The 27214-nt window shown below is 41.4% G+C and overlaps 1 protein-coding gene across 1 annotated transcript in view; it reads left to right on the forward strand.

Moving 5' to 3' along the window:
* NCKAP5 (NCK associated protein 5) overlaps positions 1-27214 on the forward strand; it is a 272102-nt gene that overhangs the window by 46795 nt on the left and 198093 nt on the right. Inside the window, exon 3 of the mRNA XM_086465475.1 lies at positions 8237-8296. Within this exon, the coding sequence (XP_086321601.1) occupies positions 8237-8296 (60 nt within the window). The remainder of the gene's footprint in view (positions 1-8236; positions 8297-27214) is intronic.

The following is a 27214-nucleotide window of genomic DNA, read 5'->3' on the forward strand; positions in this document are numbered from 1 at the left end:
TGTATGCTTCTTGGATTGCAACTTATTGGCAGAAATAATACAGCATTAAATACAAATATTACTGTTAATGTAACATTAAAATTGATAAATCAATCACTTATGTTAAGAAATTACAAACTACAACAGTGTGAATTTGTTGAATTGCTTTTGCTAGGTGCTTTACAGCGTGGATAGCAGAACAGAGAAATAAGGTTTATGGTTAATGTACCGTTTTTAATAATAACAAATTTGTGGGACAGATCCTGTGCTCATTTATTTGTAGTAGTGTGCTATAGTAGTTTATGGGGTATATTGAATCAAGAGGTTTAAACAGGGAGAAAATCTGCACAGAATTTGGCCCAGCTAAAACTTTAACTATGCTTTTTGATAAATGCAAAATTTACATAATGTATGGAGTATTTAATTTGCAGTGTGAACACCTGTACTTTAAATGTGTTTCAAAGTTCACTACTGTAGTGCTGTTCACTTGGTGTTTCTTGGCACTTAGGTGTTTGATGTTTCATACGTGATGTTGCATTAAAGTTGATAGCCAAGTGTAACTACCTTGGCTACTGCATTTTACTGTTTTATGTTTGGGCTGATTTTTAAAATAAATCTGTATCTCTCGTTACTGTCGGCAGACTTTAGAAATGATTAGGAAAATGTTAATCTTTTTTCCTCTCATTTTGTGTTTTGTAAAAAATATCAGCTTTTTTTCCCCCCACCCATTTTCTTCTTCCACCTGGAATCTCAGCCCCCAAAGAAAGGGTTTCAGAGGTATATATCTGGCAAAAAATTGCAACTGAATGCATTATCTCATGAATAATGGTCATAAGTGAGGTGTTCCAGGAGATTTGTAAAATGATTGCTTGATATAATTCATAATTATCCTGATGATTTGGTATGGTGTCATACAGACATTAATGTTTTATCCTACAACTGAGTGTGTGCGTCATGTGGAAGGAATCACTTTTTTTTTACCTTTAAGATTTTTTTCTTAATCAAGAAGTTGCATTGATTGTGATGGCTGGTACCATCTCCGTGTCTTGTCAAGGAACTGAAAGGGAGTTGGTGGCTCTACTTATTGTCATTCTAATTATTCAGCAGTTACTAATGAATGTTATTTAAAGGTCCCTAAAAAGCTTTTGCTCTTCACTTTCTAGCTTTTCTACATTACCAAGGTTAAAAATAGTGTCAAAGCTCAAGAGGGGAAAACACTCAACATTTTAAGCCTTGAGTCTAGACCTTCCTAACTATGTCTGATACTGTTGGCCCAAATATATACAGAATTTGAGAGGTGGGCTGTGTTGTGGAGTCAGCACTAGTAGTGGATGGAGACAGCCCAGCATTAAAAAATAGATATATTTGACATGTTGTCTGAAATACCAGTGAATCACTAATGTGTGCAGTGTTGCACCCATAATTTCAGTGTTGAAAACAATGAATGTCAATGAAGCCATAAAGATTGCCAATATGAGAGAAGGTGCTTCTGTTGAAAATGCTTTGCCGTCCGCCCCCATGCACATGCTTAGGACAGGCGAATGACCGTGCTCAAGGGCCCAGCCAGCCTTGGCTGCTGTGCTGGTGCTGAGAGTAATTTGTCATGAAAACAATCCTGTGATAATATGCTGTGGACTCCTGATAACCTTTCCTGTTCTAATTTCTTTGCCGTGGCTCTGTCCCTCTTTCTTAGCCAAAGACGAGCTTTTTGCTTTTATAATGAAGTCTCTGTGCCCACGAGGTTCCTCTCTTTGCCTCCTCCTTTCTGACCAGGGTGTGTGACTCAGCCCTGTGGTACCCTGTGATTTCTTCCATGGTATGTCTTTTGTATTTGATGTCTTGTTTGGATGCTTTTGGAAAGTAACTAGATTGTCTTCTCTGAACTTCTGCTTCAGATTTCATGTACATAAAAATCCACTGGAAGTGGGTGAGGAGCCCCTGGGGCTTGCTGATACCTATTTTAGATTATAGTTGCAATTCTGGGGTTTTGTTTCCTTGCTGTTAGTGTCACCCAAAGAAAATACAATTTAAGTAAGTTACTACCTGTTTTGCTTGTCTGGATTTGGTAGTATCATATCTTGTAGAAGAGAAATTTAATGTAAATTATGTTTTCTGTATGCTTATCTTTTATTACAAATAAATTAGCAATAAATAGGAGCCTGTGCCTTGCTGGTGGCTCGTCCTATCTCTTCTGCTTCTGCTTGACAGCATTAGTACTTCCATTATTGTAACTCTTTTAACTTTGCAATTATTGTAAAAATAATAAAATAAAGCTCTTACTTGGCTGAGCTTTATATTTGCAATGAATATTTCTTTGCAAGATGACTCTTTTATTACCAGGTCTAGTTAAACCATTGCGACTCTAAAAGACCAGTCTCAGAACACACACGGCGCTGACATTTATAAAGCACCAAATGCCTTTGTTGTACGTGATCTTCAGTAGGAAGGAAGGTTGCAGCATCGCTAACCACCGCGATCGCAATAGGAGCTGAAAGAGGCGCATTAGTTCACTGCAGCTGTTCCACCCTCGGCTCTTCCCTTGTCAGATCTCATAGACTCGACGGAGTCAGGTCAGCATTCAGATGGGAAACCTCCCTGGAAAACCAGGAGTTCAAGGAAGCCGGGCTTGTGTCTCTGCGCACAGACTAGCGCCCTGCCCTAGGTCAGTTGTTAGCACCATGCTATGTTTAATCCATGTTTAATGGATTTTAGTGGTGTTTTTTTCTGGTTCATTTGAAAACCGTGCTGCGGCTACAAGTGATGATACAGTGGAGGGGAAACGTTAAATAGAAATAATTTTGGTAGGTGATAAATAAGGAGTGGTTAGGGACGCCTTGCAAATTCAGATTCCGAGTCTCTGTCATTTTTCTGTTTGCTCTTTCCCTGAGTGAACAAAGTATTTATTCACCTTCTGAATCTCACAGCAATAGCATAGATGGGGAAACTTGGTTTGAATTTCTCTACTCCAGAATAGCCTGCAGAAGGCACAGAAGGACTCACTTGGCATGTAGCTTGGCCACTCTGATTGGACAGAGCCACTAAAACCAAAAGAAATGTTAAAAGTGTGTTTTCAAAGCTTGACTTTTTCAATGGGTCAAGTGATGATTTTCTGGCTTTACAAATAGTACAAGTTGTAAAATGGAAGAAAAACCTAGTCTTCATTTTATGATGCCGAACCAACCACTTCACTTTAGAGTGAAAGTTTCCGAGAAAGGGTGAAACACTTTCCTGTTTGTGGAAAAAAATAGCAAGTAGAGAAACTGGCAGCTGTCATACCTATTAAATTTTGTCCACATTCATTCCTTGTGTAGGAAGGTAGTAATTTACTTGGGAAAAAGGAAATAGGAAAAGTTTGAAATCTTCGTGTGTCTGTGGAAAATGCAAGACCTGTCAGTGCACGCTGCCAGGTCGTGGGGCTGCTGGGTGTGATCAAGACAGGAAAGGACAATGTCAGGGTTTGACAGAGCCCTTGTCTTCCCATTGGGTCATGGGGATTAAGATTCACTGAAGCATTAACTTAAGTTTTGGATGATGTTACTAAGACATTTTCCATTCTTTGTGAGTTTTGATTGTGTTCTTCATTAAAACTCTAAAATCGTTTTTCTTCATTGAAACTGTAAAATTATTATTAATGACTGAAAATATATCCTGATTCTGTATGGCTGAGATCTTGGCAAGTGGATATAATTCAGCACATTTTAAGGGGATCTTTATTTCATAACTTTATGCAGAAGCTATTTTAAGTGATATCTTTCTGTGTTAGATGGAGAAGCAAAGCCCCGTATCTGAGAGCTTCTGAATTGGAGGTTTTGAAAGAAAAAATTAAAATCTTACTTCAAAATTTGGGAAGCTGAAGTTCACTGCTAGAGTTTTTTGTTTTATTGTATCAATGTAAAATAGCAATATAAAAAAGGAGACCTAAGAAAAAGGGAGTCCTTCATGCATCCAGTGTACTTGTATTGTGTTTTGGTGGGGTTTTTTGATCTGAGGATACCTGTTACCAGATCAGGAACAGTATCACCATTTGTTCAAAATTATGCAATAGGTGGGGCCTGTGATTGCATCGACTTACCTACCTTTATCCCTGTGGATTGGGGGAAGTTCAAGTAGTTTTTGTAGTGAAGCCCCAAGCTGTGTGTATTATCATATGATATGGGGGTTTTTTGTGTGGTCGTTGAATGAGTTGAACTGATGGGAAGGGAGAGTGTAGGAGAAATTTAAGTTTAAGGAGAGTTCAAATTTGCAGGATTATTTAGCACATTTGTGTTTTTCTTGGACTAAATGGGCTTTCCTCAAACTGTTGTTTTTTAGAACAAGCTACTGCAATAACTACTAGCGATACTGAGACTTGAAATACATCTTTCTTCTATCCACACAGTGACTACTTGTGTGCATGGTTCCATCTGGAAAGGATATAATTGAATCCTTGTTTGGCTCCTTTAGTTATCTCCTTGCAAAGTCCTTGGCTGGGAATTTTGCCACTTACAATGCAAATATTCACACTGAAGAGCATAAACTGTGCTTTCAAAGAGCGTTTTTGTAAACCTTTTATCATTTGGTGGTTTTTCAAAAGCGAACATGAGAACTTCTCAATGAACATGTTTTTAATTTTTTAAATCCTCAGGGAAGATTTTGTTTTCTTGCAGGTTGGCTGTAGTTGCTAATTAACTTTGTTAATTAATCATGCTATAGGGATGAAACATGCTTGATTAAAAATAAATAAAACTGTATAGCAACAGTGTAATACTACTGATTTTTCCCATTTAAAAGCAAAGATTAAAAAACAAGATTAACTTGAAGCTGCGTGTCAAATATTCTTTGCATTTGAAACATCTGAAAGGCTAAAGCAACTAAAAGCTTATTATTTTTGCAGCTCAGTCGTAGTAAAATGATTATCCAATTGTAACACCGTGTTAAAAAGTAGGGGCTGAGAGTAAGTCGCTGAAGGTGCTGTCTTAATCAAAACTACCTGAGATGGTGGGTAGTAACGAATGGGTTTATTTGGTCATGCTTAGACATGAAGGCCCTTGCTCTCTCGTCATGTATCTTATATGAAAACTTCCAACACTGCAAACTGGTGTTAAATGCTGTTGGCTCGTAACAGGGTTCTGAGCCCATTTCTCACCCATTATACCGGTGTACGTTTGAACAGAGGTGGTGGGAAATGGCTCACTGCAGGCGGTGGGCCAAGTGCATCACAAATGAAGCTCCCTGGAATGATCTCAGGGGTGACTGTGGTCCAGAGGCTCGCTGAGCCTCTGCCGCGCGTCCTGCCTGGGTGAAGGTAACCATCTGCAGATGTCTGGCTGCGAGTCCACAGCTCCTTCACTGGGGAACGCAGGTGGGAGGGAGAAGGTGCTCTGGCACCTATTTGAAGTGGGAGCACAGAGCTTGCTTTCCTCAAAGTTCACTTGTTTTTAGACAACATTGGAACAGATGGCTCTTCTGTATCCACTATTGCAGTTTGCTTCTCATAAATGATAGTCATGTTTCTTTTTCACTTTCTTCTATTGAAAAGTGGTTCTGTTCCTAATAGCAGCGATGTATGAGAATGCCAGTCTTTGCTCTCCTTCGCTGGGAAAAATGTTAAGGAAGCCCTTCCTGAACCTCAGCCAGCGAGGGAAGAGTTAGGAGGAGGAGCCCTTTGCAAATGGAGCTCGAGTGGAATTTGCTCTGATAAAATTCCAGGATTCCAGAAATGTGGAACTGATCCCATGTTGGAGGTAACATGGAGAGAGGAAGGTAGGAGTATTCCTGAGGTAGGAGGAATAACTAAATAAATCTCTGCAGACCACTGGCAGGAGATGTATGGAGGAGTGATTTGTGAAGTTTTTTGTTTATTTTTTTTTCCCCTGTGCATCTTTTCTCATAAAATATCTTTAGGCATTTGTTTTGCAATTAAAAGGTCAAAACCCCCTCAAAGGGTATACTCGCTTTTTCCACCAAAACATATTAGGGCACTGAAGCAGTGCAAAAAGGCAGTGGGCTATTTCCAGCAGATGAACTAAATCCTTAAAATAGGATTAACCAATTTTGTAATTTGCCTGTGATAGTATCTGAGCAAGCAAAAGGGAGGGTGGCACGTGTCTTTTAGAAGCTGTTTTTAGGATGCTTGCGTTAAGGCTATCGATACTGTACTAACGTCACTCTCAATTGTCAGTAATTTTTCAGGTGTACAAAAGAGGATCTTGGTATCATGCTGGAGAGATGCAGGTGCAACTTCCACTGGGCTGTGGCTGTATTGTCCTTAGGTTTTGCCAATATTCAGTGGTTTCAACATTGTATACGATCACGAATCACAATATTAGCAATGCCTAGTATTGATCTGATAACCATGCATGCAGGGTGCCACCAGCCGGCTGCGTAGGGGTGCCGATTTGTGGGGGTGCAGCAAGCACATGGGGGCAGGTAACTGTTAGGGAGACTTAAGTACAATGTCTTCTGATCTGAAACGGAGAGGGAGGACTGGTTTAGTGACCCAGGCATACACTGAACTATGGCTGAGTGACACGAGTGCTGTCATTCCTGCAGTAATTAGGCAGGTATGCACAGGTCTTCCTTCCTCGGCAGAAACTGTTCCTGAGAAATGGCTTAAAGGCTACTTTTATTGCAAGATCAGGAATAAAATATCACAGAGCATTTAGCTTTTCATGCTGGATGAGCGTGACCCAGTCAATGACAGGAGCGGCTACGGAGCCTGGGGAGATCATCAGCCGCCGGGTCCTCCCTCACCCCCGGCTGGGCACCTTTGCAGGTTTTTGGGGGAGGGAGTTTCCAGCCCCTGCTCTTCTCTGTGGTGAGAGAGCTGGGAGATGTGCCTGTGCGTCTTCAAGACTTAATACTTCCTTGGAAGGTTTTCTTTCCTGAGCTCAGAACGTCTCAGGAGAGCCGGGTGGCGTGGAGGGCCGACTGGTGGCTGGAGCCTGGCGCGAGGCTGGCCCTGCCGGCCCTCAACAGCGTGGCTGCGCCAGGGCAGGCGCTGCCGGCCAGGCCATGTCTCGGCAGGCCTGAGCCATTGGCACTCTTAGATGTACGTTATACTGAGTGGTCACTGGGGCAGAGATTTTAAATACCTCAGGTCAGTGCCAGGATGCTGCACTGGAATGGTTCAGGTCTTTCTTTCCAGTTAGACCAAGTAAAATCTCTGGGCAAAACACAAGTAAATGGACAATTTCAAACTTGATATATTCTAATTTAAAAATAATTTTGCTGGAAGTTTCCAAAGCTGATCAACTTTTGTAAGTAATTTATTCAACTGCAAATTTTATGTTTCATTGTCCACAGATAAATTCTTCGTGTGCTGATAAATTCCTCTGACGTTTCTGCAGGGTGCTTTTCTTTCAAAAACAGATACTTTTCTTTAAAAATAGCCTGCTTGAAAAAGTGCCTTTGTTTTTCTTAAATCCTTTTAAAATTATGGTAGGTTGCTTAAGACCCACTTGTTCTGTAAAGTATTTCCTGCTTTGCTGAAATTCCAGAGTGAATTCCTCTCTTCCCATACCCCTCCTGCAGTGCTTGGTTCCTGCACCACCTTCCACCATCTAGGTTTTGCAGTTCGCATACTTGGTACTTTGTACGTGCTACGTTTTCCCACTCCATACACTGTGAAAATCTCTTTCCTTTTCTATATATACTAAACCTCTTCTTTCATTCCTTTCTTAATTTTTTTCAGGTGAAAGCATGTTGTGATTACCAGATCCTTAATTAAGCAAATGGTTACTTGAGTAGAGCCAAACATTTGGCTAAGAATCTTATATGAAAAAAGAGTAATTAAAAAAAAATCTAATAATTCAGTAGTTGCAAAATGCAGTGCAGTATGCTTAGGAATAGAATAGATGTGTGGTTTTTTTTAAATTTCATTTTTATGTGTACATCTATGGATGATCTAACAGCCTTCTCCTTTGTGTTGATATAGTGTGGAATAAAGCTGATATGCAAGGCCATAGGAAAATAAATAACACAATCTAATTTGCATGGTCTGTTTCCATATCGCCAGCATGATGAGCTACTTTGTAGTTTGAATGGAGCAAATGATGTTCTGATGTAGTTGATTTATTGACAGTTCTGTCAAACTGCCACAAAATGGAACAATAACGGAGCCACTAAATATTGCAGAGAAACACGGCGAGGAGAGCAGGCTCTGCCGGGAGGGTTACCCGAGCGATATGCAGGAATGCCACCCCGATGGGGAAGCGATGCGTTCTCTCCGCCAGAGAAAAATGAACTGCTACTCACACGCTTTTCTTTCCGTAGGGAGAAGCTGTCTGTGGCTCGGCTGCAGCGAGAAGTTGCACAAAGTAAGAGTGAAGGAGCAATGGTAAGCTGCGGCAACTCGCTGCTTTGCAATTCTTGTCTTACTGCTTCAGGCCTTAGGTCCATTTTGTCTTGCTGAAGATGGTCACCGGAGCATTAAGACTGTCTTGGCCGTAATGATGGGTTGCCAACGATATATTCATAAATCTGAGGGAACTCAAGGCTCTATCTTGGTTGCCTTGAAAAAGCCACAGTAGAGAAAAGCTGTTTCCTTTTCCCTGCTGATGGTGCTTACTGGAATTGGAAGCAAGGCAAGCATGGAAAGGCAATTTCGGATCAAAATGCAGTAGAATTCCTTGCCTGTTAAATCTTAGCCAACTGCAGAAAAAATGGAAGAATTCAAGCATGGAAGCTTAGAAAAACCTCAGTCTGATAATGTTGTGAATCTTGTAATGTTCCTTACATCTTAATTTTTCATGTAGCAATTTATGAGATTAGGCTTGTGACCAAAAGTTGAAATGGCAGATTTTTGGTTAACCTCAAATAGTTTATAGAGTGCCTTATCTCTTCAAAACAATTTTCTTTAGGAACCAACATGTGCTGAGTGTGCTTAATTACTTAATATCTAAGGAACTCTTCCCATCTGTTAAGGAGTTTGTTTGTCCCTGTCTTCAGATAAAATGTCTTAGGCTTCCATGGGATAAAGCATGGTTTTAAAACCCAAACCAGTCTTCTTGAACATACTCATGGAACTGCTACTGGTTTGAGTGAGTTGCATAGCTGGTTGTGAAAGAATTTGGTTGGAAGTTTAGCTTAGTGAGGAGAAGCTGTAGAGAGTCTCTGGGGAGCAGACGCTCTGTTAGCCTGTGTGATGCAGGATCCTTGAAATCCCACCTGCCTCCAGAGAGTGCATTTTGTAAGTCATTGTTAGTGATGAATACAATGAAGTGAGATGTGGAGGGAGCTAAGTGACAGGTAGGAGAAACCCACCATGAATCTATAGCTCTCACTGTGGCCACACGTGGCTCCAGCAGAGCTGAGGGTGCCTCGCAGGAGGCCCTACTGGGACAGGGCCTTTTGGGCTCTGGATGCCTTGTAGGGAGGGGAAGGAGACGAGCAGGGTTTGCTCAGGCAAATATTGCTGATTTGCCCCGAGCCCCTGCTGCCCTCTCCCATCCCAACACCGCCCGCGATGCACCTGCCCTTGGGTCTGCAGCGTGGCTGCGTTGGCCACCAGAAGACTTTGAGATGAGGTTTAAGCAGTTGGGAAGACTGACCACTGGGTAACGTTGTGTGTGTATTGGAGCAGAAGTCCTGGAGGAACGGAGAAACAAACTTTTATCAGGTTCAGCCACAATCCAAGAGTCTGTGACTGAGATAAAACTCATGCTGCTTCCAGGAGGAATTCTGCCTGAGGAAGAATGGCAAAGATCAGGCACTGGATTTGCAATTGCATTTTAGTTTTCAGTGTAAACAAATTTCAAAATCTGGAAGAGCTTTTTGCTCTGTTTGAAATGTTTCCTTTTAATATTTTTAAGCTAGCTTTCCCTTAGAGGCATAGAAATAATATTATATATTGAGTGTAAAATATACTTAGTGAGATAATCCGAGACTTCATGAAGTAAGCAATATTGATTAACCTTCTAGAGCTGGTAAGGCTTTTGGTATATGCACCCACCTTGTGGTCTCATCTCGTGAGGGTCAGATGCTTCTTACGCCTTTTACTATGGGCTTAATCACATAGCCCTGCTAACCAGAGTGTAATTTTGTATAATTTGTTGAGAGGCCGAGTGTTGTAACCCATTAGGGAGCTGATAGGTAAGCTCTCCAGGGGTGCAGTCTTGCCCCAGGGTAAACACTAGGTAGTTTTTCCCCTCTTCCCTGAGGGGTAATTTCCACAATTACCCTGCAACTACAGCTGAGGATGAGTGTGCCTGTAGAGACAATTGCTTTGATGCTGTTGATGTATGGAAACTTCTTTGTGTCTCAGAGCTCAGAACTGGTGATTTTAATATGAAACACAGCAGTCATTAATTAGCATTAATGAACTTGCTTGGCTGTGAGCAGCATGAGAGCAGCAAGGGTCCAGGAGATGGAGTATTTGAACACAGGGGAGGCCAGGGATGAAGTAACTTGTGTAGCCTGCGTTCTTGGGGTGTGCAGCAAGGAGCCTGCAGCACATACCAGTTTTGAAGCAAATACTTTACAAACATTCAGAGCAAATTTTCGGCGAGGGATTCCGAGCAAGCAAGCCTTTGGCAAACGGCGAGGCTTCCTCTGGAGAAGTGCTGGCAGGCAGCAGTGTGCCTGCAGGGTACTGAATCCCACGTGCTGCTCTTTTTGGTGTGATGGACACCCCGCTGGAGACAGCACGGAGTCCTCTGGGGCTGGCAGCGAGGACACCAGCCAGCCACAGGGCACCCGAGGGGTTTTGCTGTACTGTCACCAGCTGCGACTCTGGATAAAAGGGATGGCACCCCCCTGCCAGTGACAGGCCACAGCTTTATTTAATCACTAATTAGCTAATTGCCTTTACTTACTCCCGTTTTATTTTTTGTTTGTAGTGCTAGTTAGATTGGCATGAAGGTTTTCAGTGAACAAACTCCTTCACTTGGGAAGAGCACAGTGCCACCTTTAGTGCCACCTTTAGTGCCACCTTCAATGCCTCATTCTGTCTCCTGGAGAACATTTCTTACACCAGGCGTGAAGCGGGGCAGAGAGCACAAGGAGCCGTGCTGCCACACCGCTCCCCCGCGTCCCGGGAACTGTGTGAAGCATCACGCAAGCCTTTTGCAGGACGGCACCTCATTTAATACCTGCTAGTGTTTCTTGCTTCTTTAAAAAAAATAAATGTATTTGGGTTTTGTGGTCACAGGTAGGTCATGAGGGTAAGAGGTGACCATGTTATGTCAACCCACGCTCGCTTTTAGGGTGGGCAGAGTCAGTGGGCAGGGAGTGTGTGCCCTGTCCCTATGTGTGCTGCCCTGCCACCGGCACACTGCAGGGATGCACGGGTTGGTGGGTTTGCCCTGTCCTTCCTGCATCCCGTATGGCACCTCTCTGATCACAGCGTGAGAACGCTGTGGATACTCTTTGCTGTTGCCTTCCCAGCACAAGTCAAGGGGAGAATATGCTGTTTAGGTTTGCTTCCCTGCATGGGGGGTCGTCAGTTAGCATTTGCTGTAACCTGCAGCCAGCTGTTATCTTTTTGCATGTGGTCCTTGGGAGTGATGGGCGGGAAAGGCTCCTGGTGCTCAGGTTCACCCAGCATCAGAGGAACCGCTGCAGCGAGGTGGGCGTGTATGTAAAATCAATAATGACAAATAAATATGAAGCGTGTGCTGCAGAAACTACTTACACTGTAGTATATTTGCTCAAAAAATGGGTTTGTACATCTGTATAAGTAACATATGGTAAGTGAAGATGAAATGCATGTTTATGAGGAGATGTTTTTCTGAGGAGACTTCAGCTGAGGTTGAAGATCAGGCAGTATGTATTGTATGCGATACCAGTGTGTCTGCCCCACAGTGCTCCCTGTAAGAAATGTGGTTTTTAATATGTCCCAGAGTTACATTTTTTCGTGACTGATTTGTTATTGGAAGTGGCTAATTACTGGAAGGCACTATAGAAGATTAAATGAAGATACTTCAAGATAAATGTTCTCACCAAAAATATACAAATAACCTGTAATATGTTTTTTTTTCCGTGTGGTTATATGGAAAATCTGATACCTCATCTGTAGGATTGAGTGAGCATGTGTTTATAAATAGAGGACTGAATAAATTCAGATTGTGAATACCTGACGGTTGCTCAGGTTTCTTTATTTTATGAACCACCATCAGGAAATATTGATTATTCATTATCAAAATGCACAATTACTTACTGCCAATCCATCTACTGAAAGTTTGAGCAGCACTGAGCCTAGATTGCCAGGTGGCTCTTCCTGTTGCTTATGGCCTTTAATTTCTTAATGTGCATGTTCACAGTTTTCTTAGTCATGTTTCTTCTGAACTCACCAAGGCCATCTTACCTTTTTGTAAAGGAAAAGGTGATCAGTTCATATGTGTACAGTTCTTACAGCATTTGATGGAGGCTGTGCAGCCATCTGTGGTGACAGAGATTCCATTATCAAAACGGGCAGTTTTCAAAATAGATCACAAGTTTATTTCGAAACATAGTGAAGACTGAAAACTGCTTTAGTCATCAAAATATTTTTTTCTCTTTTTTTTCTTTGTTTTTTTTTTTTTTGTTTTAACTTTACATCCATGGCTTTGGACCTTTAGGACTTACAACAAGGCCAGGTAAAGTTGTTCATTTTTGTGAAATTTTCTTAACAGTAAACAGTGCCAGGTTAGGAAAAATAGGAGAAAAATGCTGCCACAGTTACATAGCAGAGTTCTTGTGGCAGCTTAAGTGCTGTGTTAGCAGAAACTAGATCAAAAAGCTACAATGAACCAAAAGTATACACAATTACGTCATGTTTTAATGACTTGGATTCATTTCATAATTACCCAGAAATTTTTTTTAGTTTAAATTAAAAATTTTTTTAAAAAATATTTATTCGATACCTTTATTTACATATATATTACACAGTTTCACTAGTTTGTACTTCTGCATCCAAGTCCTTGAATTCTACTCTATTTTCCATTAGTTCAGTGGCCTGTAAGCTACACAAAAGAAATTGTACCACTCTGGCAATTTAGCTGTGAAGGTTAAAGTGGGATGATACTGCCTTTTATATCTACATGGGTTTCACTTAGGGTGGGCCCTAGGCTCTGATTTACCCTGTGTCCTGCTGCGTCTTTAAGTGATGCAAAGTGATTATCATGGGCTGTTCCTGGTACCCGTCTATTCCACACCTGCACCCTTTTGTTAAAAACCCACCATGTTAAGTGAATGTGAGGTCCCCACTGAATAGGTTTCCACCCTCTGGTAATCCTTCTGCATTAGATTGATTTATGAATGTATCAGATTCTTTGTTAGCATGTAAACCACTAATTAATTTAAAGCTCTCTGTGGAAAAATTAAAGCCCTGGTTAAGGCTTTCAACAGGCTCAGATGGTGCTAATAATGGAAAAACAAGTTATATTAATGAGTTTTGATGCGATCAGCACAATTCTTGCTTTACAAACAGTTTTTGCTGTAAAACAGTAGAGACTGCAAGTTTTTAAAGAGTGGAAGAAGTATAAAGGAAAGGCAGAAAAAAATCGCAGCGTCAGTAAGATAGCCCATTATTACTAGGAACAGAGTCACTTCTGCTTGTTACAACTTTCTTAAATGTAGTGTGTTCAGATACATGTAACAACCGCTTACAAAACCACGGGAAGTGCATACCAGTCTTTTGCCTGGATTGAAACCGAACTTCTGAAGTAATCAGCTCTGAAAAGATCTCTGTGTCGTCTCAACGCGCACAGCCGAACTGGAGAGTTCACCTGGAAATGGATGTGTTGAAGTGCAGAAAAGGTCTTGATTGAAATCTTATTAAAATCAGTAGAAAATCTGACTATATTCTCTGCTTTTCCCGACTCCAGGGTGTTTTGTATGTAATTTTAGTTGTTTGCTCTTTCTCTCCAATTTAGACTTTCAATGTGGGTGCTAGTTTTTGGAGAGAAGAAAGAGGAGATCAGGCCCTGGCTTGATGGTGCTTTGTTGAGCGGAGACAAATGAAGTTGAAAATAGAAAGCCAAATCTCCATCTTTTTTTTCTGTGGGAAACTGGAAATGCACCGTTACAGTGGAAGCCCGTGATTGTAGGAAACTGCTTTTTCTGCACCTCTCCTGGGAGCTGCATTTACCTCTCCTGGCTCTCAGCACTGCCAGGGCAGTCTGTCTTGGGCCACCATCCTGGCTCTGTGGTCAGCACCACTGCTGATATTCATGCTGCCCCATTAATCAGCTAGCAGGGTGCCCTCTGCAGAGGAGCACGGTCAGCATGTTCAGAGGCCCAGCTACTAACATCTGCACTACGTACCGTGTTTTTATGGAGGAGAGGGAATCCTGAGGTTCTCTTGAGCTGGGGTCTTACAGATGGCAGCACAATGTACTGCCACTAGCACAGAGGCACTTTCTGTCACCAGCGTGATGAATCTCTGCAGTCGCCTTCAGCAGCAGGGAAGGCTGTTGTTGCAGAAGCACCCGGGTCATTCAAAAATAGATGATATTTAGTAATAAATGAAGTGTTAAAGATGAGATACAAAAGGCTAAATTGTCTTTCCCAACTTCTGGGTCCTTACATCTATGAAAACATCTATCTGTGCTTTAATTAGAAAGTGGCAGAGAGAGAGAGAGGCACAGTCACTGTTTTAAAATGTCTCTTTGAATATTAAATATCCTAAACTGGAAAAAAAGCAGTCTGACCCTTGTCTTGTCTTTGTGAAGCTGTGTATTTATGCATAGCTAGCCATGGTGTCTAGCTCCTTTTTCTTAGAAACTTCATCATACAGCCCTCACGGAAACTCAGTGACATTAGTAGTAGTTAGCATCAATAATGATTATTGAAATTCTTTACAAGCCTAGTTTAATGCTCCTGGATGTCATTAATTGTTCATACTTCATTAGGCCAAATGTCCTCATTCACAACTTTACAGTTTTGTCTTCAGTGGCTTTAAAATAGAAGATTTTTTTTGTAGTTCTTCTTGTGTCCTAAGTGTTCTTTGTTGTTTGCTTCAAATTTGCAAGTATGTAGAGATTTTTAGGTTTTTTATTTTAAGGCTTTTATGAATCCGAGGTTTCTGTATGACTTGAAATTGCTGAGACCTTTTCAACAGTCATTTCCCAACGAAAAAATCAACCTGGTTCTCGCTTTTCCCAAATCAGAAGAGCTGAGAGTGCCTGTGCTCAGCTCGGCTGCCTTTCCCAGCCTGCGTTACCCCTTCCTGGTTAACCACTTGCAGGGTCCGGTTTAGTCACCAAATTCGACAAGAAATTGTTAAAATCGATTTACTTTCATTCCACTGGTGTTCAAAGTGTAACCGAGGTCGTGGGAGCGCGGCCGGGAAGGTGCCGGGTGCTCCCCGCGCTGGTGGCCGGCCGGGCTCTGGCTTTCCACCAGGAGAGGGAGCCGCAGCCATGGGAAACACCCCCCGCCGCCCCGCCGACGTGGGAACCCCCCCCCAACGGGCCATGGGATCCCCCCCACGGCCCCACCGGCCGTGGGAACCCCCCCCCACCGCCCCGCCGGCCCCCCGGGCTTCCCCGGTGTTTAGGGCTTGCGGAGCTGGGAGGTGTTCGCTGCAGTATTTTGGAATACACAGGGCTTTGAAGGGTCTCGTGGGACTTGCCATCGCAAAGGCAGCGAAACTCCCTTGTTGCTTTTGGTGTTTCCTTGCTCTGCTTGCCACGGGTGCTGTCGTGGGCACCGGCACTGTAAAGACCATTACTATATCCGAAGGGGCAGGAATAAGTTTTACCCCTCAACTGCAACTCGCCGAAGTGATCCGTCTCTTCAACAAGTTTCTGCAAGTATTTAGTTGACATTAAAAAATAGTCAAATAGAATTATGTAAGAATCACTAAACACAGAAAAAAAATACATTAAAATGCATTTATATAAGGTCTGAAACTAAAACAGAGGCAATCTGTAGAAAGTATGTCATATCAACTAAATTGCCCTCGAGTAGAAATTGCCATTTATACATTAGATAACAAAGGCAGGGGATGTTGAAGTACTCTCGTAGCATCTATGGGTATATGGAATATCAGAGTGGCAGTTGGCTTCAGCACGAAGCAAATCCCGCTTTATGACTAGAAACAGATGTATCCTGCTCTAGGCAATACCTCACTGCCTAATAGGAGTGATGGGCCCATGCACTAATAACAGTGAATTGCAGCCATTTTCATATCAAAGGTTAAGCTCTGCAATCCTGAGCTCCTCCAGGCAATGACAGGAGTTGACTCGAGGAAGCCACATGCTCACTGGATTAATATTTTTGCAAGGGTGACCTGAATAGAGCCACCGATCTGCAGGCTGAAGAGGCAGAACATTTACAGTCGGATTTTATCTAATGCAAGAAAGGGATCTCGATTAGGACAGAATTAGTCACAACATCTGAGGCTCTGAAGAGGAAAGGTGAACGTGTGCACTGGGCCAACATTTTGAATTTTATGCAAACTAGGAAGGTAAATTTATACAGATTGATAGTAGTGAAATTGCTGTGATATACTTGGTAGCTTTTTTCTTGAATTAGCTGGGGAAATTAGCATTTTACAAGTAAAAGAAATCACTAGATTTTTGCTTTTTTTTTGGCAAGTAGTTGAACTGGTAGTGTAGCATTTATAATACTTACCAACAACTGTGACTTCAATCTAAAAGGCCTGTTTGCAGTGATAGTTCTGGGAACAGAGAAAAATCCATTAATTTATCTTCCTAAGATTTTTTTTTTTTTTTTGAAAGAAAACTCTTTTTTTTTTTGTATTTTTAGGATTTTTAGGATTCTAAAATCTTGTAGGCCTGCTTGTAAGACCAAACAAAAACTTGTTGTACTGGTTTGAGTCGGTTGATTCAAATCTGTTTGCAATATCCATTGCAACAATTCCAGCCTTCTCCCATTGTTTCCATATCTGTATCAGCTCTTCCAGGGGCTCTTTGAGGTGCATTACAGTCATCCTTGTGGTGATTCGGGCTGATTGCTGATTTCTGTTGTAAAGTGTAGCTAAAGGAAGGCAGAGAAGACAAAATGGTGCAGAAATACCAGTTCCCAGAATTTGTCTCAGTCTAATCAAGCCAGTCAGGGTAGGTGAGCATTTTCGCTGCTGGACAGGGAATACAGTCTTTAATTTCTTCCTTGTTGTTGTCATCTAAAGGTGAACTTCAGTATCGCTCTAGTGATTTTTATCCTTTGTGATATGGGGCACTAGCCCTTGCACAAACCAAAGGGGTTTTTGTCTGGGTCCAGAAGAATGACCTTTTTTCCCCAAATGAGACAGAAAAGGTTATCAGGAGGAAGAGAAGGTTTCTGTATAAGGAAGGACAAAATTTATGTACCAAGAGTATTGCTCAGTTGTGCTGCTTCCATTAAATGCCCATTTATTTAAATGAATGCTGTGCTTTTGAAGCTTGTACCGTGAAGTTGGTGCTGACCCTTGGAAGGCGTCAGCTCAAACAGTGCTTTAGATTGCCTTGTGTTAAGAGCAAAAACTACACTGCTACAAGTCTTTGTTCAGCGTCTAGTGCAATGGAGCCCTGATCTGTAATTGTTTCACGGCACCAAGATAGCATGGCAAGGTACTGTTGTCTTGTCCGGTTCCTTCTGGGCAGAGACAAACTACGTATATACTGGTCTGTTGGAGGTAAATAAAAGAGAGACCACAGAAACTGGGAGAAACTGTTGGCCAGTTTCTGGCCACTGAACACAGGTGGACATGAAAACTGATTGCAACTCCTCCGAGCAAGATTTGGACTCGTCAATATTCTTTGTGCCATTAAGCCCCTCTAGCTTTGTTGGTCTTTTCTCTTGGCAGAGCATAATCATCCCTCTCTGCAACTTCTGTTCGAGATTTAAAGGGTATGTTAAAACATAGTAAGGAAATAATGTCTTCCTATACTAAACTTATGTGGCTCTGTATAGATTCATATGGCGTGAGCTAGCAACTGTGTTTCTTCGTTTCTTTCCCTCCCTACTCCAGTCTCATAAACTTGAATTCACTTTTTGCTTTGTCAGGAATTTGCTTTTACATACTTGCTGTTTGTTTTGGCTCTGTGTCCGTTGCATTGTGATAACGCATCTTTTGATATTCTATGGGATCTTTTATAATGAAGATCTCATGACATAGTTTTCCAAGTCTGGAACTGGTGATCCGCCTTGCTTGCATGTCCTGCGAGAGGAGACTGTCTAGACTGTGGGAATGACTGTGATGTTTGGATTGTGTTATTTCCATACCACTTGGCATGATGCACTCTGTAGTTATTCTGGAAACTAATAAAAGTACCAGGACCTTACCTGGCTGTGAAGTGGCTTTCGCTCATCCTCCAAACTGTACTGATAATTTGTGCTTTCTGCACAGTACCCTGTTGTGTGACTTTGAATAACCAGCTGCTTAAAACCCCTGTTCACTGTACTCATTAAGGGTCACAGTCTTTAACTTCGATGTCCTGCAAGGCGTGTTTCTAGTTTTGCCACCTAATTCCTTTGTAATCCTGGAAAATATTTCATTTCTGATCTAAATTGCTCGTTTGTAAACCAGGCTTTATTCTGACTCTTCCATTGTTCGTCCGATTGCCTGTGTAGGTAGTGAACTCTTTGAGGAAGATGCAGGGTCTTACTGGGCATCTAAATAGTCCCGAGAGCTGTTTGGAGCCTGGGGTGCTGATGTGCCATGAATAATCGCAGCCTAGCTACTTGGGATGAATACCAAGAGGGGATTTGGCTCAGTGCGCACAGCCCATACGACTGTCATTGTGTAATTACATCTTTACGCTGCACATTTGTGATCAGCATCCGTAGTGACACTGCTTATTTAGAAATTATTTCTGAGTGTCGGAGAAAAATTATTATCTCCTGGGAACATCCTGTTCCTGGTAGTATCTGTTAACAAGTGCCCTGCGGCAGAGACTGGCAGAGGTTTCCATTTAAGAAACTTTTTCCATGGCTGTCGCTAGAGGAGCAGGTCAGAATTCCCAGGTTGTTGTTGGAAATCTCGTGATATGTACGATTTCCCTATGTCACTGATAATAAACCACCTCAGAGGGAAAGCTTGTGATGTAGGAGATACTGTAGGAAAATACATGAAGTTTCATACTAATAGTTTCAGACTAAAACTAGACTTTGAGAGTTGTCAGCTGTGTTAGTCTAAAGGCAGGTTTCCAGCGGTTGTGCCTTCCATTGGTTGATGAGGGAAATCTGTTCATAAACTGAAAGATGGAGGAGGAGGCGAGTGGAGGTCAAGGTGTGAACAATGCGTGCCATCTTAACGCATTTCAAAAGGAGGAGCTTTGGAAGGAGCATAAACAGTTTAGCAGAAATACCCTTGTGAACCCCCAGGAAACAAGAGTATCAGCTTCTGGCAATGTGTTTAATCTAACAGAGATGGGAAGGAGAGACTTTTCTTAGCTGTGTCCTTTTCATGTAGCTGCTGACTTGCTTCTGGATGCTGGGGCAGGAGCGGGACCAGAGGTACTCGATGGGGTTCGTCCCTCTACCCATAGCAGCTGAAGAGTTGAAGTAAACACTTGTGCACCCTGATTCCCATGAACCCAGCTCTGCTTGACTTTGCTTGCATTGCCAGTGCAGCTAGGGTGTTGCTTTTCAGCACCATTTAGACAAAAACTGTTCATATTCTGCTGTATTGAATTCGATATCAAAATTGGTGTCTTGAGTGAGTGATAGAAAGTTAAGTAATGTATTACACTAGTCCACAGAAGCACTGTGAAGAGCAAATTTCCTTCTTGCCAATGCTTAAAGACTATGTAATTACAAAGACTTTGCCAACCCGCTCTTCATACCCCTTGTGCCCGGTGGACAGACAAACTGGTATGGCTGTGATTCAGGAAGTCTGTAAAGCTTTGCTGAGCTGTCCTGGTCTTGCGGGGGAGGTGTCACTTTCTTGCTTTTATGGAGCATCTGCCACTGTGAAAGATGAGGGAACTGTGTGTGGAAGTGATGTGAAACCTTGGTGTGCTGGCCAAAAGTTTAGAATTACTCTCCTGACTCCTGTTGTAGTGCTCTATGTGGTAGAGAATGCACATGGAAAGTCCTGAGTGTTAATTATGTGAGTATGTGTTTTATTGCCCAGGACAGAACTCTGCTCAGCCTGTTAGCTGTAACTGCTTCTATTGGATTTTTTTTTCAACTAGTGCTGAAGGTGGTGGAAGAAGCAGAAGAGAGGAGAGCTGCACTCTTTGGCTTTAGTAGTTGCTATTTGCTGCCAAAAAAAGAAAGTTCTTTTCTTTTTATCTGCAAGAAAGTCAATCTAACACTTGTAATTGTCCACACTTACTGTTAAGTTGAAAAAAAAAACCAACAGATCTTTTTTTTGGTCATGTCCTAAATTAGAGATGTGTACGTGACTACGAGCAATTAATAGGTTAGAATAAACTATGGTTAGATACAGTGAAACAGTTACATCCTATGTTACAAGGTAAATGTGTCAATGAAGACCAGAGAACTAAATGTCACAGTTTTTTTATCTGTTTTTGAGCTTCTGCTGTAGGAGTGTATCTAGCCTACCTGTTCTAGTAAGGAAAGGGGACTAAAGGAGTAGAGCCTGGCTGGTGCTTAGAATTGAGTTTGGTCTCTGGAAACACAGACGTCCAAGTGAACCTGTTACTGAAAAGTGATACTGCAAAACGATATCAGGTGGAGGCTGTCTTTTAATTACTCCAGTTTGACCAGTGAATGAATTAAAACAGCATGCAAACTTGTTATTTTACTTCTTCAAGTTCTCCCGGGTGCCAGAGAAAACTGGTAACTGCAAACTCAGTCTGGCCCCTGAAAGTCAAGTCAGTTCTTCTGCATATGTGCATTGTCAGCACTAATAAAGATTTTGCAGTGGCAGCTCTGTTAAAAATACCATTGAAGATGCGACAGCCAACAAAAAGCCCACTGCATTTCCCTATTGCCTATAGCAGTGCCTGCAGTGCTAAAGGAGTGAATATGAAAAAGAGGTACATTTGCCAGAAAACTAAAGCGCTAGGAGTCGAATAAATGCAAGGAACAGCTGGGTAAATAATGTAGCTTTTTTTGCAGTTACATACCGACCATAAATGGACTGCACAAGTGAATGCAGAAAAATTGTAATAAGATCTGACATGTTCATGAGCAGTGCTATAAAGAGCCTGGGAAAAGACGTGCTGTATGGAAAGGTAGCTAGCAGCAAAGTAGTGATGCCAGAGGTGTTGAGTGTGTCAGCTGAGAAAGGCAACTAGAAGTGTGTGTGTGAAAACTAAACTCTTGGCATCTCCCAGATCTGTGGGGGTCTGGTGGCACGGCAAACCATTCTGAGCCTCTTCTCATGAGTGGCGTGGTTAAGTTCTACTTCTATGCTCACAGCTTTCCTTTAGCCTTACATCTATTTCAGCTAGGTTCTTGATATCCTGTTTATTTGCGGGAAATACAGATATTTTCATGAGAAGTCCAGAGAGTGAAGATGCCCTAACTCAAGAAACACGTGCTACTTCTAGCTTGTGAGTAAATCCCGGAGCGCCTTGGAGCAATGGAGTGGAGTTCCACTGGCCAATCCATTAAAGCCAAATAAAACTCTCAGAAGTGTGGGGTTTTTTCTAATGCTTATCCTGTGTGTATCCTGCTGCCTACCTCCTATCTCACTAATACAGATCCAAGTGGGAAACGCTTGATTCAGCCCCATGCCCGTGTGTTCTGTGAGCATTCAGTCCTTTAGAAAAGAAACCATTTATATCATCTAAAGAACATGTTGGTCAGTTACAGAGGAGAAAACCCATTTGCTTTGCGTGCAGGCACACAGGCACTGTAGATAAGCGAGAGTAATTTAGGATGTCGCTGTCTCCCAGCTGGGGGTCACTGTCACCGAGGCAGAGTGGGTGGGGATTATGCTAGTGCCCCATCTTCTGCTTTGCTGCACAGCCTGCCAGGTTACTTCAAAGCCGTCTGGGTTCAGTACCCCATCCTGAGCCTCAAGCAATTCTCTGCTGACTTGGAAGGCTGGAGACCTCCAGCTAGTGATCAGGAGAGATCAGAGTGGGACAGTGACCTCTTCTACCATTACGACTGGTTCTGGAAGAAGCCTGGTGCCTGGGCCATCCTGGTCGCTGGTACTCTGGGCCTGTGTCCTTTCATTGCACGCTTTAGAAAGCGTAGGAATGATTACTGCAGGTACTGTATTGCTTCATATGAATTCCATAGGTTAAAATCAACACTAGGTATAAACAGTGTGGCTTGAGTGACATGTCACCCTTCGTTGCCTTTTTACCTATTTCTTCTCTTCTACCCTTTCTACAGACTATGCTTTATTTCACTTTATTTCACTATTCCACTTTACAAGTCCCCTTGAATGGATAGGCATAGGTGTTTCAGAAATTAAAGTCCAGCATGACTACAAATTCACGGCTTTTTTCTCCCCACTCTGCCTAGACTTTATAGCCATTTGCAAGTATGCCAAAAATACTGTTTTGCAGTTATGTTTACATAGTGGCTTATCAAAATATTGTTACCTGGTTAAAAGGAACTTCAATAAATCTCCTGACTCTGAACTGACCACTGGCTGCCATGGTTCATGGGATGATCTTTTGTAGACATTCCAAACAATGCAGACAAGATCTGGAAACTGCCTGCCTTTCAAAATCCCCTTTGGAAATCTTTCTTAAATTTTGAAAGAGTGTCAGCAGCGGACTGCACTGGTTTACAGAGCTCAAGGAATCTCTTCCCTCTTTCCTCTTCAAGCATATGCCTAGGCTGGAATTTCATCCAAACTGACAGCAAGTATCTGTTACTTAACTATAAAAAACCGCCATGCCATATCAAAAATTAAATGTAATCTCAGCAAATGCAGACGTGGAAACCACCCTAACACCTATGTCCTAGAGCTTCTCTCATGCACCTATACAGTATATAGTTGTTTTGAAAGTGTTGCTGTAGGTCACAGAAAGTCCAAAGAACATGTAATGCACTTGGGAGAACTTCAGGCAAATCTCTGGCCCTCACTGCAAGGCTCCTCTTCTGATCCGGGATGGAGTTTCTGATTACTGAGTATAGGCAATATCCCATGGGATAAGGCACTTTCTTGAACCTGGATCCTCTTCTAAATCACCTGGGTTCATTTATTCTTAATCTTTGTTCTGTGAGTGGGGAGTTCAGCCCCATGGCCTGTTTATTTAAATAAATCTACTAGAGAGTGACGGAGAGACTTGCAGTCTGTCATCAGTAGTTTTGTTCTGATGAAAAACCTTAAATTGCAAAACCTTGGTTGTATTTCTGTGACAGGGAGCTTTTGTTTCACCAGACAGCCGAACCTTCTGTGTTTCATACGTTGCTATGCCAATAGCCCTCTAGGAAGTGTTCAAGAATTACAGATCTGATAGAAAATTGTAGGTGAATCAAACAATTGACACCTTACTGGCCCAGGTGGGTTGGCTCTTGGAAGTAGTTGTCTACTCCTTTGTGCTGTTTTATGGTTCAAACACCAGTATTACAAATTTTCTTGAATCAAACAAGTGGGAAATATCAACTGGTGCAGACTGGGCATTTTTGCTTGTTTGCAACTGAATTAATAAAGGCTTGTTGTAAACAAGTTACATTGGTTATAAAACTTTGTTTTTAGTAAGAAAAGATTGTATAGACCTGGTGTAAAAAACGAACGAACACCTTTATGCTTGGTTAGATACCTCAATATAATGCAAGTCACCTTGCAAAAAAAGAAATGTGTAGCAAAGGACTTGGAATTATAATTAGCTATTATAATCCAAGATGTCATGGAAAAAAAAATATTTACATTATATTACTTATTAATTCCACTGTTTTTCATTTTGGTATTGACAGAGGTTTTTTCCTCACACTTCTGAATACTAGGTATTCATACGAATTATGTCTGTCTTAATATTGTTTACAAGTTTTTATTTGATCTTGAAAAACATTTCATTATGTTTAATTTAGAGAAATGAGATTTCTTTAATTGCTGTCTGTAGAAGCTATTAGAAGCTCAATTGCATTTGCAAATTCATTTTTTAAAAGCTTATCATTTTAGGATGAATAATTACAAAAAAATCCGTGATCTGACTGTGTGGGACTTTCATGTTCACTAGAAGTATTCTCTCTACACCCCTTACCCTATAAGGAAATAATGTCTAAAATGGAAAAATTGATTATCCTGGGAACTGAAGAGCAATACAAGTCTTTGAAATTGGGCTATCAATTGTGAATTTGAATGAATCGCAATTATTTTATTAGGAGGACAGGATTATCAAAAATGTGTATTGCTTGCCTTCATTCAGCACTGCAAACACGATACAGAGATGACCTTTAGGAAGCTGAGGGAGTGACAGCTACTGGGGATGCAGGTGTTTCACCTGCATAACGCATGCCTGCGCATACATCGCTGTCGTGGGTTGTGTGTGACTGCTGTGTCTAGTGGTGTGTCTCCAGGGGAGGTGCTAAAACAGGTCCACGTAGTTGACTTCAGTTCCTTAGTTTCTGGAAGAGGGTGAGCGGGAACTTTTTGGTATTTAATTTTTTTAAAAGGTGACTCCAATTTTGCATGGCCCGTCATTGTGTGTTCCACAGAATTAAAGAGCTGTTGGGCAGTAAGAGCTCCCTTGCGGAGGCCTGGCCGTACACCCTGGCTGGGCAGGCAGTGCTGCTAGCCATGTAGTGCTGTGCTGAAAGGCTTTATGAATTATTTATTTTTTTTTTTTTTCTGTAAAATAAATGTTGTCACAACTCCCAACTATATATACAGTACTGCTCGTGTAATAGCCTGCCTAATTCAGATTAATTGTAGGCTTGCAATGATAAAGGAGCTTCAGCACAGCAGTTATTCTGTCGTACAGATGCAATTAAAACCATATCAGTGCAGTATAAATAATGCTAAATTAAGTTGCTGTCCTGCCACATGGTGGCAATTTTGAGCTAGTGCACAATGAAAGCTAGCATCTTATTTTATTCAGAAGGAGTAACTACACCAAGAAAGAGTTTCTAATTTACTTGAATTGCTCTGAAGCAGTGCTATCACCCAAGAATATAAAGTGTGTAAAGTACTGTCAATAAAATATCACTAATAATAATAAACCTTTCCTATCTTGCTATTCATCTTAGAGCCAAGCAAAGCTTGAAGTTTATGTCTGGTAGTCACAGGATACATGAGCTAGTCTGATGAGGCCAAAGAGAGAGAGATGTATTAGCATGTTAAAATTTCATAGTGGAAAATAAATTATTTGGATTTATTTACTTTAACTGTTTTCAAGGCGGTTTCAGAAAATGCTAAGTTATTCAGTGTCAATTAGATTTTCCTGGTTTATTCAGGCAGGCTGTCATTTTGGGAGGTGAATCCTGATCTAAAGAACTGTCATTTTTTCTTACTGGAATGAAAAAGCTAGAAGACACCAGCCTAAAATTAGGAAACTGCTTTTTATACTATTTGTGTCTTGCTTTTGCAGAGCTTTAGTGGGAATAAGTTTAGGAAAAATGATTACATCATAAAATAATTCAGAGAAAAAGTAGAGGCCTAGTATAAATCAAGGAAATGTCGTCTTTAGCCTCTGTAGTACAAATCTGCATCAAGTGAAAGGGTGATTAATTTGGACTACAAAGCAGCCACGCAACTTCACCCTTGACTTTCTTATTTTGAAAAAATATGGAAATAAAGCTACCTCTCCCTCCATGAGCCCTCCAACTGCTTAAGTTATTATTGTTTATACTTTAATGCTTCACTGTGCTTTAGAAACACCTATAACTTCATCCCTGGGAAAGCTTTGAGTGTTTAAGGGTATTTGTCAGTATTCCCAGTGTAGCTGGAAACAGTAACAGGGGGCAAAGGCATATTAAGTGCCACTGTCGGAAAGCCCTGGTTTCAATAGCTGGCTAATTTAATAAAGTCTTGTTACAGTAAAATGATTCAGCTGTAAGCAGCCTGTACAAATTGTAATAAGCACCACAAGCAATGCACTTCTTTTTTTCTACTCTTTGGGGTAGTGTTTTTTCATGCTGTCAAAGTCCACTACAAGGAACGCTGCAATGTGCTGCAAAGTTGTTTGTCAGTGCCTCGGTTTATTTTTGCAGAGAAGTATTGATTACAGAATGAGAAACATTTGGTTTAACAGCGATCGATGAGGAACAAACAAAGGACACTCTGAAGTTTGACTCATTTTAATTTGAACAAAAATACAGTACCTGGTGCAATTTATGATGAAATAAAAATTTATATCTGCTTTGTGTTCTTGTAATCACATTTCTTTCCTGCCGTCTGTGAGTGAAATAAGTTTAGACAGACAGTGGACTGTAGCCTCCTGTGTGCTGGGTTTGGGCCAGGTTGCACAAGGGGAGTTTGGAGGGAGGGCTCCTGCCTCGCGTGGGGGCCCCAGGCTTTGCAGGGGGGTGACAAGCAGATCCATCTGCTGCGGGAGGTGACCGCTCCAAAGAGGTTTCACCCACGTTCTGTGTAAGACAGATGAGGGTGAACCACCTCGGACTCCTTGACCTGTTTTGTTGTGGTTTTTTTGCAGGACCCAAACGGAAGCTCTCACAAAATATCTATAACATAGAGAACACTCGTACTTCCCAAACCAACAGCTTGGGCCGTGGGCAGCTGGGGCTTGGGTATACTCTGTGGCACTTGAACAAATACTATTTGATCACTGTGCATTAAGTTGAGGGAATTAAATATTCATTGCATTGGAAAAAATGAGTTACATTGTTAAAGTAACCAACTGTGAGACCAAGTTGCAAATTCCAGTTTCTGTTTCAATTAATATTTCATAATTAATTCTCGAAACATGGAACTGTTTCACCATCCTCCTCTCATCCCTTATCCCAGGCTGTTCCTTGGCTCTTGCCTGCAGCAGTCTTTCAAAAGTGGTGTACAAGGGTGATAAAATAGTGGTTTTGAGTACTTTGAATATACATGTTTATTCATAACAGTATTGGGCATTGACTTGCTAGAAAAATGGATTTTAATGTGCTTCTAGTAGTTGCTGTTTGTTTGCTAAATTCTGTCATTGTTATCATCTACTTTTGTGGCCAGTTGATTCTCTCTGGCTTGTAGGATGTCGTGTTACAGACCAGGCCATGGTTCTATTAAATTACAATTTTTATGCTGAAGTATCAGAGGCATAGCATCAGAAAATGCATTAAAACTTACATAAATACTCAGTTTAGGTTAGCGATGACTTAATGGTACTTCAAACAGTAAACAAAAAAATTTGTATTCTTTTCTTCCTCTCATTTAAATTCATTGTAAAGTATCTGTTTGGAATCAATATTAATTACACAGAAATTGTAACCCTCTTTAGCAAAGGCTTTAAAATAGTTGTTAAAAAATTAATGTGAGGGTTATTAGCCTGATTTTAAGCAACGTTAAGCC

This window comes from Leptosomus discolor, chromosome 5 (genome assembly GCF_034619465.1).
Source record: "Leptosomus discolor isolate bLepDis1 chromosome 5, bLepDis1.hap2, whole genome shotgun sequence".
In the NCBI taxonomy this organism is placed as follows: Eukaryota; Metazoa; Chordata; class Aves; order Leptosomiformes; family Leptosomidae; genus Leptosomus; species Leptosomus discolor.